The sequence below is a fragment of the Electrophorus electricus genome, chromosome 7, assembly GCF_013358815.1.
Source record: "Electrophorus electricus isolate fEleEle1 chromosome 7, fEleEle1.pri, whole genome shotgun sequence".
Classification (NCBI taxonomy): domain Eukaryota; kingdom Metazoa; phylum Chordata; class Actinopteri; order Gymnotiformes; family Gymnotidae; genus Electrophorus; species Electrophorus electricus.
Genome location: NC_049541.1, coordinates 2,391,351 through 2,403,850, shown reverse-complemented (window position 1 = coordinate 2,403,850; position 12,500 = coordinate 2,391,351). Strand labels below are relative to the sequence as shown.

General features: G+C 49.8%; 1 protein-coding gene across 2 annotated transcripts in view; it reads right to left on the bottom strand.

Annotated features, from left to right (window-relative positions):
- LOC113581937 (microtubule cross-linking factor 1) overlaps positions 1-12,500 on the bottom strand; it is a 51,312-nt gene that overhangs the window by 13,304 nt on the left and 25,508 nt on the right. The window contains exons 4-10 of one of the 2 annotated variants that reach the window (XM_035528234.1): positions 11,416-11,475; positions 9,356-10,726; positions 4,387-4,515; positions 2,583-2,699; positions 2,208-2,423; positions 1,713-1,889; positions 371-538 (exon numbers count right to left, since the gene is read on the bottom strand). In XM_035528234.1, the coding sequence (XP_035384127.1) occupies positions 371-538; positions 1,713-1,889; positions 2,208-2,423; positions 2,583-2,699; positions 4,387-4,515; positions 9,356-10,726; positions 11,416-11,475 (2,238 nt within the window). The remainder of the gene's footprint in view (positions 1-370; positions 539-1,712; positions 1,890-2,207; positions 2,424-2,582; positions 2,700-4,386; positions 4,516-9,355; positions 10,727-11,415; positions 11,476-12,500) is intronic. The other variant, XM_035528235.1, reaches the window with a different exon arrangement.

Sequence of the window (12,500 nt, the reverse complement as noted above, 5' to 3'; positions counted from 1 at the left end):
ACCAGTATTATACATCAGTATATGTCTAATAAAAGCACTCTGTCATGGGACTGGAGCTCACTTATGCAAATCCACAGAGTTCCCTGGATCCTGTCTTAGTCTAGCAGGTATCCAGGTATCCAACCTCACTCCTGGAGCGTCCAGGCAGTAAACGTATGATCTGACCACCAGTGCAGAGACTCTGTCGCCCACACCTGCCTTTAATATACAGACACTACTGAATGCTTGAGTAACTGGCATGGCCTATACACAACTGTCGTGCTGTGTGTGTGTAGCTGTAGGCCTGTACACAGGTGTGTGTGTGTGTGTGTGTGTGTGTGTGGGGAACTGCATTTCAGCACCCAGGTCTGTGGAGGGGGCGTGGCCGCACCTGCGCGAGGCGACTCCTCATCTCAGCGCGCTGTATCTCCCAGGCCGCTCTCTCATTGGCCAGCGTCTGCTGCAGCTGGCAGCGGCTCTGGGCCTCCTCTCGAAGCTCCGCCCTCAGCTCCTCGAGCAGAGAACGTAGGGCACGCAGGACCCGCCTGCTGTCCTCCACCTGAGAGAGGGAGGGGAGGGGAGGGGAGGGGAGGAGAAAGACTGACAAGAGTTGGGAGAGAGGGAGCCTTCAGAGGAGGTTCCTACTTTCGCCTCCATTAGAATGCGAAAAGCAAGCAATCTGTGCACGTGCGTGGAGGTGTGAGAGCATGCGGGTCTGAGCGCGCGGTGCGTGAAGCAGACGACGTCGGAGTCGCCAGGTCAGTCAGGAGACAGTAACTGACTAATTCCACCGTTGCCGGTATTTTCATTCCCACCAGAGCCTGTACACACACTCACCAAAACTGATGTTCTGCTACACTCCCTCTCTGTCTCGGCCTCTGTAAGTCTATTAGCAAAATGACTGGAAATCTGACCAATGAAATGCATGATTTTCACTAAAGGGGCGGGCCTACAGCAGCCTGAGCCTTCTCTGTGTTCTGAAGAAGGGGTTACGGTTTCATTAGTAAAACCTTGCTGTCTATGTATAAGCAACGGTAGTCAGACAGGCAGCAGCACAGGTGAGACAGACGCTGTGGGGAACCTCTTGGAAAAGCTGCTTTCAACGTTCCCCTTTAATGCAAATCTCACAATCACAATAACGAGGTGTGTCTGACTAACAACTAGTCTGATGCATGCATGCCACTTCTGTTTCATCAACTGCATGAGAAATGCAGTTATACAGACACACACACACACACACATACATACATATATATATATATATATATATACACACACACACACACATACATACATGTCTGAGACATCACAATAAGAGCACGTACAAACAAGACTAAACATCTCTCGCACTGGCAGGACAAACCAGAGCTCTAGAACAAACAGAAATCCAAAGCTGTGCGTTTCAGCTCTGGGATAACAGAGCGCACAGAACATTTCACACCTCCACAGGAACGAGACCATGGAGGCTGAGACACGGAGCTCTCGGGTCGGTGTCAAGCTTCCGGCTTGGCCAATCCATGCTCGCCGGGGACCAGTGTCCCGGGAGAGGCTAGGGAGGCCTTCTCTACCCTGCCTCTACCCTGCTTTTCTCAAAGACACAACGCTGCCCCAGCCAAAGGCCACCACAGGGGGAAAGAAGTAAAAACATTACTTTAAACCCCAAAACCCCAGAGAACCCCATCACACCAGCCCTAAGCCTCTCTAAATTCCCACACAGGATGGTGTGTTTTTACCTGTTTCTGATAATGGAATCTTTCAGGAGATGGTATAAAGGGTCCAGGGTCCGGGACTTTTCCCCATATGGGCTGCAGACACTCCATGTCCTCCTGGTCCGCCCCGCTGTCTCTGTGCTCCTCCCCTCCATCTCCAGGCTCCGCCCCTACTTCTGGAATGCTCTCCAGGTGCTCATACTGGGTGAACCAGGCAACATCGAAGGTGCATTAATGTACAACTGCACTAACGTAAAGGTTATGCAAAATAATTCATAAACAGTTATACTACGAACACTCATGAAGCTTTTAACTGTAAATACGTCATTTCTCTTCGGCTTAATGACAGGGAGCTCTTGGCTTTTTTATGCTTAATGCTGCCATTTTCCAGCAGAGCAAGTTCGAACATTATTAGTCACATTTACTTCCCAGGAACTGAGGGCCCTGTGTAAGGAAGCTGTTATGGTTCGCTCATTTCCTTTCACATTACCATTGGCGGCCATTTTGGCTCAAACTCACAGTGGCCAGCCCCTCGTCGGCCGCGTCGGCCCTGCGGCCGAGCCTCCAGTGCATGAGGATCCAGCGCAGCTTCATGTAGACGATGACGGTGTTCTGGCGGAGGAGCCGAACCTCCTGCTGCAGCTGAGCTCGCTCCTGTGGCCATGACGGCTCGCTCGGCTGCAGACCCTGCAGGTCCAGGCCTTGCCGCGCCTCTGCACGCCTCCTGTCCTCCTCCTGAGAGGAGAAAGAGAGAGAGAGAGAGAGAGAGAGAGAGTGTGAGGGAAAAGAGAAAGCGTGTGGGGGGAGAGAGAGAGTGCCGGTGGGGCATAGGGGTGGGCTGATGTGTGACCTTTCCCAACGCGCCACGGCGTCCTACACAGCGTGGGCCCCTACCTGAGCGACGGAGGCAGGCAAGCTGTCCTGCCCCACCCGCTGTCTCCTCTCGGGGTCAACACAGAGCTGCACCTCCCTGGAAGGGGTGCCCACATCTGGAAGGCCCACGTCCCGAAACTGCTCTCCGTCACAACACAGAAAGACGTGGTCTCAGAACACAACACAGAACACAGTCTCGTCTCCACATCCGTCACCATGGGCACAAACCTTCCTTTCTAACCACTAAAAGGTTCTGCTCTGATGTCTAGGAGTTCACCGGACTTTAACTACTCACTCTCTCCACAGAAATTCCGACATCCTCAGATAAGTAGAAATTCTTCCTTGTACTTCTCTCCAGGCCTTTCCGCTAAAGTAAGCGAAGTGTACACGATCCCGTTCCCCTTTAAAAGGAAGTGAAGTGTGAAGAAAGCGGCAAGTGGCCTCGTTCTTATCCGGCTCTGTAGGGAGCAGGTGTCCTAATAACACCCTCCTGGGTTCCTCGTTGTGATAGGTACGAAGCGGCGGAAACGTGAAGGAGTTCGGTTTCTCTGCGCCGTCCGACCCCACGGCCGCGTAACAACCTCTGCTTTCGCCTGCCGCCAAAAAAAAACGCCTTCCGTGCTTCCTGCCTCTCTCTTTTCCTGCTTTGTAAAAGGCAAAGCGTGCGTTGCCGTGGTTACCCCTCGAGACGTACATAACGTCTCGTTCTGCGACGGGCATGAGAGACATTGAAATGCGTGCGGCACACAGCAGCATGCAGGCAGGTGAAAGGTCACGCGCTACACTCGCTGGGCGCGGCAACGTTACGTTAACTCGCCAGCAGGTCGAATGTCAAAACGCTGCGGACAGAAACGTCCGTAAAGGAGCAGAGACAAATATCTCATGCTGCCATGTCAGATGAGCAGCGTCATTTTGCATTTTCTGCGAGCTTTTGTAACCTTTCGACCTTTCACTGCAGGGCATGACCCTGTTGTTGACAATGCTAATGAAGGTTAAATGAAACCGTGAAGCATTCATGTGGCAGACAGAGGTGTAACACGCACTCCTTCATCTTTGGGCCAGTGCTCCTTCACTGGCGTGACAAACGCCTCGTCGGACACCGCCGTTCACAGGAGGTACAGAGGCACGCTGGTGCCGCTAGCGCAAAGTGCCTACACTGCATGAGAAGCAAATGAACGCCAGCAATGAGAAATCAAAGCGATGTTACATTAGAAGCAGCGACTGTGAGTGGAATGACCTCTGGCGTGACCTCTGGATGATGGCATGTGATCATGTGACCAGCAGTCTCACTCTGTGCTTGTTATGAAACAGGTGCTTGGGCTTTTTTTTTTTTTTTTTTTTTTTTTTTTTTTTGCAGGACGACTTCCGCGTTTATCTTATCTAAGATCTGAAACTGGTAAATTACAGCAATAACTCTATTAGGTCAATTAAAAGTTGTGTATCACAATGTTCTGCTTTATGTTTAAACTGAGGATTATGAAAATCAGATACTTCTGAGATCATTTTGTAATTTAATGTATATTAACTTGACCCAAAGTGATTCGTGTCTATAACTGCTCTGTTCTGAGCTCCTTTTCCTTCAGTGACAGAGAGAAACACAAAGCAATATCCTGTCAGGTTTTCTGCATTTATTCAAACTGTCAAAAAAAAATTGGATAAATAAAACATTCTACTTTCTATTGCTTTCATAAGTCTCGGTTTCTCTTCGTACAGTTCGGTAGCTTGGCATCTTCGGGTCTCATTTTTGGCTCTAAAGAAGACCAACACAGAACGAAAACTCATCAGCGCCATCTGCAGTCTGGAGGGAGACGAACGAGGCACTGACCTCGGGTCTGCCACCGTGGGACCTGGCGTATCTACTGAGTGCAGGGGCTCCCCTGGGCGCGGTGGGTCCCAGGGACTCCGAGCCGGACGGCCAGCTCAGGGACCATTCCAGCTCCTGCCTCCGACCGGACTGTGAGTGAGGGAGAGGGGGGGGCAGGGGAGGGGGACAGGGTTGGGTGGAGACGGGTGGTGTCGAGGGGAAGGAGATGCATGGAGTCGACTGTTGAACGACAAAACAGAGACGACGCAGAGACGACCAGAAGACGACAGAACAGATAAAAAAAAATAACACAACGATAAAAACAACAACAACAACAACAACAACGCCACAAAGGCAGAATTTGATGAGCGAATAAAGAATGGAGCAGAAGGGGGGAAAAGTAAAACCATGACGACAGGCAAAGGGTTGAAGACACAGAGGCGGAGACCGCTAGAGGACGAAGAAGAGCGTGAAAAGGAAAACCAGCTTAAAGATAATGGAGTAGGACAGGGAAGAGAAGAGCGTGAGGATGAGGAGGAAAAGAACCAAGGGCTGAAACACCTGACGGAAACCCAGAGAGAGAGAGAGAGAGAGAGAGAGAGAGAGAGAGAGAGAGAGAGAGAGAGAGAGAGAGAGAGAGAGAGAGAGGGAGAGAGGGACAGAGAGAGAGAGGGACAGAGAGATGGAGAGAGAGAGAGAGAGAGAGATGGAGAGAGGGACAGAGAGAGAGAGAGAGAGAGAGAGAGAGAGAGAGAGAGAGAGAGAGAGAGAGAGAGAGAGAGAGGGAGAGAGGGACAGAGAGAGAGAGAGAGAGAGGGACAGAGAGAGAGAGAGAGAGAGAGAGAGAGAGGGACAGAGAGAGAGAGAGAGAGAGAGAGAGAGAGAGAGAGAGAGAGAGAGGGACAGAGAGAGAGAGAGAGAGAGAGAGAGAGAGAGAGAGAGAGAGAGAGAGAGGGAGAGAGAGCGAGGGAGGGACAGAGAGAGACAGAGAGAGACAGAGAGAGAGAGAGATCAGGAGAGGAGGAGGGGCCGGGGGAGGGAAAGAACGCAAAACACTTGTTATGAAGCGCATGCAATGAGGGATACGAGTCTAAAAACCAACAACCAAAACTGTGCAGTACGCTAGGAGCTAAAAAGCATGCATGCATCTGTGTGTGTGTGTGTGTGTGTGTGTGTGTGTGTGTGTGTGTGTGTGTGTGCGCGTGTGTATGTGTATGTGTATGTGTGTGTGTGTGTGTGTGTATGTGTGTGTGTGTGTCCACCTTAGCCATGCTGTGGAAGCAGCATGCAGGTGAAGTACAATTTTCCGTGAAGAGCCTTAAAGACATTTCAAAGGCCTTGACTGTTTACCAGTGAGCTGCATCTGACGCCTCACTAATGTGCAGCGTGTTGTGGCTTCCTGCTTGATGCAGAGATCGTCTGTAATGGCGTCTGGTTTAGTTTTGTGCCCAAAATGACAGCCACCCAACTTAACCAGCGAGTTCCCGTAAAGAACGCGAGACAAAATGTGAAACTCTGAAGACCTGGACTCACTTTTGGGCAAAAAAAAAAAAAAAAAAAAAAAAAGAGTCTGAACTCTGATGCTGAGATGTGTTTCATGAATGAGAAAACAACCATTTCAAATTTCCTAAGCAACATTTTAGGATTTAAGTAAAAAACTTTAAGGAGGTGATGGGGAACCTTTAAATTCCTTCAAGGAAAGCACCTTTTTACTTTATAGTTTCCGTGAGCTGCGCAGACGCACGAGAGGAGAGAACCTCTGGAAAATAATCAATCCCCACCGAAAGTGTGTCAGCGTTTACATCACACGAAACACAGCACACACCCGGATCCCCTATAGCATATACACGGAGACGTGTCCCATATCCCACTGAATGCCTAGCTCTTAAGGGAACATTCCCCTGCCCTAAACTGCTTTTTTTTTTTTAATGGCCACAAACATTTTGGGTGTTTGTCAGTGTTGGTACTGTTTTTGTTGTGTTCTTCTACTCTGTTGTTTTATATACATCTTCCCTCTCTGTAGGACAGCCTCACTGATTAGTTAACTATGCATAATAGCTAACAAAGTCTAAGTAGTCCTCTGAAGTGAGGTTGGTGGTTAACACAAGCTTATACTACAAGATAACACTAAGATAGCACTACATGAACACTACAGTAACACAATAGCACTACGTTAACACCACATTAGCACTACGTTAACACCACATTAGCACTACATGAACACTATGATAGCACTACATGAACACTACGATAGCACTACATGAACACTACGATAGCACTACATGAACACTACGATAGCACTACATTAACATTACTTTAGCACTAAGTTAACAGTACAATAGTACTACAGTAACACTATGTGAACATTGTTAGCACTTCATTAACACTATGATAGCACTAAATTAACACTACTTTAGCACTACGTGAACACTACAATAGCACTACATTCCCAATACGTTAGGACTAAATTAACACTATGATAGTACTACATTAACAATATATTAGCACTACGTTACTGTTCTTTTGATTTAAGTTGCAATTAGGCGACCGACTATCTACACTGTCTGGTTAGCTAGATGTCCTATGCTGTGCAGGTAAAAACTGCACATGTATGTTACAAACCTTAATTTCTATGACATTGGAACGTTATAATCTTTAGAATTTTGAAAATATGCCTCAAAATGGGATATGAATTCCTTCACACCATGAGTTCAGTTCAGCAAATGCATTTATTCTGCTGCTTGTAATTTAGAGCTATGTAGCTAGCTAGTCATTTTTTTTCTCAGAACATCATTGATTTTGGATCACACTTTACTTATTAATGAAGCACATTAGGAGAGAACACCGATTTCATACACAGACACGTGAGCCTTAAAGGAAAGGATATGTTACAAGCTACTTTCCTAAATGTCAATTGAGTCCCACTCGGGAAAATGTGCCTGTTCATTATGGCACCCTACTGAAGCAAAGCGGTGGCACTCAGTGGTCATCTTTGGGGATTTCACCAACCCTCCCACACTTGACAGGTTGTGAAATACAAAATGTAAAAAATTATTTTAAAATGTAACCAGAGGAACGTGGATGAATATAATGGAATAAAAATACATTTTTGACCTCACAAATGTACTCGAGTAAGTATTGAGTACCCTATTTTAAAACAACTCTTAAAAGTACAATTTGTTCAAAAAGTTAAATACATGTAACAGAGTAAATGTGCTAGTTTTTGAGAACTACCTTTTGAGTGCTAGTTTTTAGAACTACCTTTTGAGTGTTAGTTTTTGAGCACTACCTTTTGAGCGCTACCTTTTGAGCGCTAGTTTTTGAGCGCTACCTTTTGAGTGCTAGTTTTTGAGCGCTAGTTTTTGAGCACTACCTTTTGAGGGCTTCCTTTGAACACTACCTTTTGAGCGCTAGTTTTTGAGCGCTAGTTTTTGAGCGCTAGTTTTTGAGCACTACCTTTTGAGGGCTTCCTTTGAACACTACCTTTTGAGCGCTAGTTTTTGAGCGCTAGTTTTTGAGCGCTAGTTTTTGAGCACTACCTTTTGAGGGCTTCCTTTGAACACTACCTTTTGAGCGCTAGTTTTTGAGCGCTAGTTTTTGAGCGCTAGTTTTTGAGCACTACCTTTTGAGGGCTTCCTTTGAACACTACCTTTTGAGCGCTAGTTTTTGAGCGCTAGTTTTTGAGCGCTAGTTTTTGAGCACTACCTTTTGAGGGCTTCCTTTGAACACTACCTTTTGAGTGCTAGTTTTTGAGCACTACCTTTTGAGTGCTAGCTTTTGAGCACTAGCTGTCTCACAGGCTGATCACTTTCAGGTTGTTCTAGTGCACTGACTCACATAAGCTGCCGTGAGACAGGCAACAGTTGGAATCGCCTTATCTTGGACAGGACCTAGGCCCAGCGGGTCAGCAAGTAGTTACAGGTGGGAGAAGTGAGGCAGGTGTAGAGACAGAGGTGGGTGGAGGTATGGGGAAGGTGGTTTGTGGGTTAGGGAATGAGGAACACAGGCTTGTTGGGTCTGGGTTTGGCTGTGTTGTGTGAAGTTGTAGGTTACTGGTCCATGTAATAGTCTACCAAACATTTATGTTAACTGGCTCTGGTGACCTACTAAAGCAGATTGCTCTGTGTGTGTGTGTGTGTGTGTGTGTGTGTGTGTGTGTGTGTGTGTGTGTGTGTGTGTGTGTATGTATGTATGTATGTATGTATGTATCTGTGTCTGTGTGTGTGTGTGTGTGTGTGTGGCCCTATGGGACCGTGTCAATAAGACCCGCTACCACACAGTGACTTTCTGTGCTGTGCTGACAAATTGTTAATACGGTTTATGTTTCATTCATTCAACTGAGGCTGTATTGCAGTATGTCAGTTATATCATAAGTCTGGAAAGGGAACTAACAAGGCCCAAAATACCTTTCTGCATATAAAATGTTTGCGTTTAAGGTAGAGGTGGCCTGCTGACAGGAGAAACGTTGGGATGAGTTCGCAACGAGCACAAGACCACAGACGCTGCCGTGTCGAAAGTCAAACCAACAGAAAAAATGTGATGAGTTTTCCATGACTGAAGCCATGAAAGAGCAGTTTGGGCTGTCTGTCGGTCCGAGAGCAGTTTGCTCGTGTGTACACGCCACTATGTACGTCAGCTTCCAGTCTGCTGTGGTAAAAGTTCACCTTAAATCTGTCATCTAAGCTGAGTGGAAATGCACTGTTTACAGCATTTTTATATAGTGGTGTTTGCTGCTGCTTCTTTATAGGCGTATGCGTCTATCAAGTTGGGGGATATATGCTAACTATAGTATGTGATTAGTTTTGTCTGTTAAATTGTTTTGGTTTCAGTTGAGGACTTTGGTTGCCACGAAGATGAGGCTATCACCACTGAGACGGTCTCACTGGTGCACGTTAGGCTCAGAAATAAGGAAGCGTCAGAAGGTGAACATGACCATGAGCGCCACGTAGGATACTCAGGTGAGCACGAAGGATAGCGTGACATCACCTACCTGGAAGTCTGTCACCAGGTCCCTTCCCAGAGTGCCGATGGGTGAGTCACGGGACATGGAGGTCATGGTGGACAGGAAACTGCTGGACTCGGTGAGGTTGGGCATGGGTGAAAGGTCGTCGCCGTGCTCCCGCAGGCCATCGCCCAGGTGGTCTACTTTCTCCATGAAGGTGTGGAGCTCCGCGCGGAGCACCTGCATGCGGCCGTTGATGACGTCCAGCACCTGGGAGTCGGGTTTGGGTTCGGCCGGGTCTCCATCGCCCCGGAAGTCAGAGCCCAACCCGACGGACTCTGCCCCGGTCGCAACCAGGTGCCCCTCGCAGATCAGGCTGTGCGTGTCCACGACGAGCCGTTCCACCGTTTTCCCGAGCCGCTCCGCCTCCCGTCTGATCGCGACAAGCATCTCGCGGTCCTCCCGCCGGCGCTGCGCCGGCTCCGCCCCCCCGGGCTCGCCGGCGTCTGAAGACTTCCCGCCGCTCCCGAACCCCGAGGTGGCCGTCTTCTCCAAGACGTCCTCGGAGTCGCTCTCGCCGCCCACGGGCCCCTCCCGCTTGGGGTGGAGCGCCAGCGTCCTGCCAGCCTCCTCCTCGTCAGCATCGCTGTCGCGGGGGCTGGCCGAGCGTGGGCCCAGGTGCGCCGCCAGGTCGCGCCGTTGCATGTTGGAGATCAGCACGCGGTTCTCGCACTGCAGCTTCAGCACCTTCCCGCTCAGCTCGTCGATCTGCACCCGGGCCGCCTTCAGCTCTTCCTGCAGAGGTCCCGCCGGCGAGGCCGGGCTCCCCCTGCCCCCTGCCACGCCGGCCCCCTCAGGCCCCTCAGACTCGCCCCCGTCGCCCGTCCCCGGTCCGAACTTGAAGCGGTTCAGCTCGGTGGTCAGCTGCCGGTTGTGGTCCTCCATCTCGGAGACGGAGCGGCGCAGAAGCTCCGCCTCCTCCTCCACAAACTGCAGGTGACGGCGCAGCTCGCCGGCCGACTCGGGCGCATCGGCACTGTACGGTGAGGTGGGCACGCTGGAGAAGGGCTCGCGGCCGAAGCAGTCACGCTCGTACTGGCAGCGCAGGTCCTCGTTCTCCGCCCGCAGGCCCCGGTTCTCCACCTCCAGCTCCACGATCTTGCGGCCCAGGATATTGGCCTCCTCCTCCACCAGCTTGAGGCGCAGGCGCAGCTCGGCCTCCCGCGTGCTGTGCGGCCCCCCGCCCGGCACCTCCGGCAGGGCCGGCGGGCTCTCCACGTCCCCGTAGGTGGAGCGGTACTTCTGCAGCTCCTGTTCCGCCTCGTCCTTCTCCCGGCCCAACTTCGCCATCTTCTTGCGCATCAGCGCTGACTCCTCCTTAGCGAACTGCAGCTGGCAGCGTAGGTCTGCACTGTCCTCCTGCACCCAGAAGCCAGACGCACGTCAGCGCTCCCCAAAAACTTTTCGACTCACGATGCTGTTATTAGATTTGACACTACTGTTAGATTTGAACCATGTTATCATTTATATCTGCCAGTTTGGCGATGGCAGTTTTGCTGTGCTCATGCCCTGATATATACAGACACTTTTCACAGCAACGCCATGTTGAGCCAGTCAGGTGTTGCAATGACTGTCTAGACACACCACTCTAACCACACCACTCCGACCGCACCCAACAACAGGCCAGCCGCAGCACTTTTCTTTACTACTTCATTATTAATGTTTTTTTTTCTTTTTTCTTTAAAACAAATTGAAGGGGAGGGTATGAATTTGGTGGAAGAATAATATTGCTACACTTTTCGCTTTGTAGGTGTTTCTCGTGAGTTCCTAGTGCCAGACAGAACAGACGGCTTAGCGCGATCAGGACGGTGCACGTGTAGCGGCACCATCAGTTGTGAAGCGTTCGTTCACACAGGGGGTTAAGATGTGGCATCATCATTAAAGATGTGCCAGACGAGGCAGCGAGTAGTAAAGCAACGTTGTACCAGAACGCATTTATGTTGTGTGTATGTGTGCAGGAGAGTGTGAGAGTCAGAGAGCAGCAGAGGCTTAAATACGTGGGGGCTCGCGTGTGGGTGGATGGAGATGTGGGTTTTAAAAAAAAATACCTGAGTGAGAGATTTCTTGTCCTTGAAGGTCTCCCTGCCCCCACGTCTCCGCAGTGCCATCTGAGAGGACGAGGAGAAACAAAGACGTGAGACAAGGGGCGAGTGGACTGCCTAACCCCTGGTCCTGACCCTCTGAAAATAGCAGTGCCAGCGAAGGCACTGAAAGCCAGTGGCATAGCGTTACGCGATGACCGCGGCATAGCTTTACGTAATGACAGTGGCATAGCGTTACGTGATGACCGCGGCATAGCGTTACGCGATGACTGTGACAGACGCACAGCTTAGTCTTCTAGCTGTATGACACAAGCATTCAAAGCCATGCAGCATCTTAGGTCATAGGGGCATAGAGGTCACAGGGTCACAGATCGCATGTCTAGATCAGACAGACAAGCATGTAGTTGTTAATTAAAATCCCCTTCCACCATTTCCAGGGTAGGAACCTCCTCTCTTTTGGAGCGAGATGGAGATATATATTTGCGTTTGAAAGGACGCGTTATATTAGCCTTTTCTTTTTTTTTTTGCTTGTGTGGGGGAGGCTTCTGAGAATTAAATCACATGGCTCTCGTTAGCATAAAGCACAGCCCACAGTACATTAGTGCACGGCATCATAAACTGGACTGTAGAACAGGTTTATTTTCGGATGGTCGGTTGTCACGCAGGTGGAGGCCAGGTCTCTGCACTGCGCGTGTCGGAGAGATCTGCTCCGCGCACACAGTCCAGCGAGCACTGTGTGCAGGTCAGAGGGACGCTCTGGTACGGAGAAGCCACGGGTGCCAGGAGCTAGAACTGACAACCAGCCGTGTGGTTATCGCCTGACGTCACGTCATTAACACACACACACACACACACACACACACACACACACACAAGGGAGGAGCATATGATCTATTAATAGGGAGCAAGAGAGGAGGGGGAGAACAGAAGGATATAGAGATTGATAAATAGAGAGAGAGGGTTGGGAGAGAGAGAGAGAGAGGGAGGGATACAGGAGTGGGAAAGTGCACTAAGTTTACGTGATTCCGGAACAGTCTAAGTGCCAGGGAGGTTATTTAGAGTCCTCGGACACTTCTTGTACTGGGACCTGA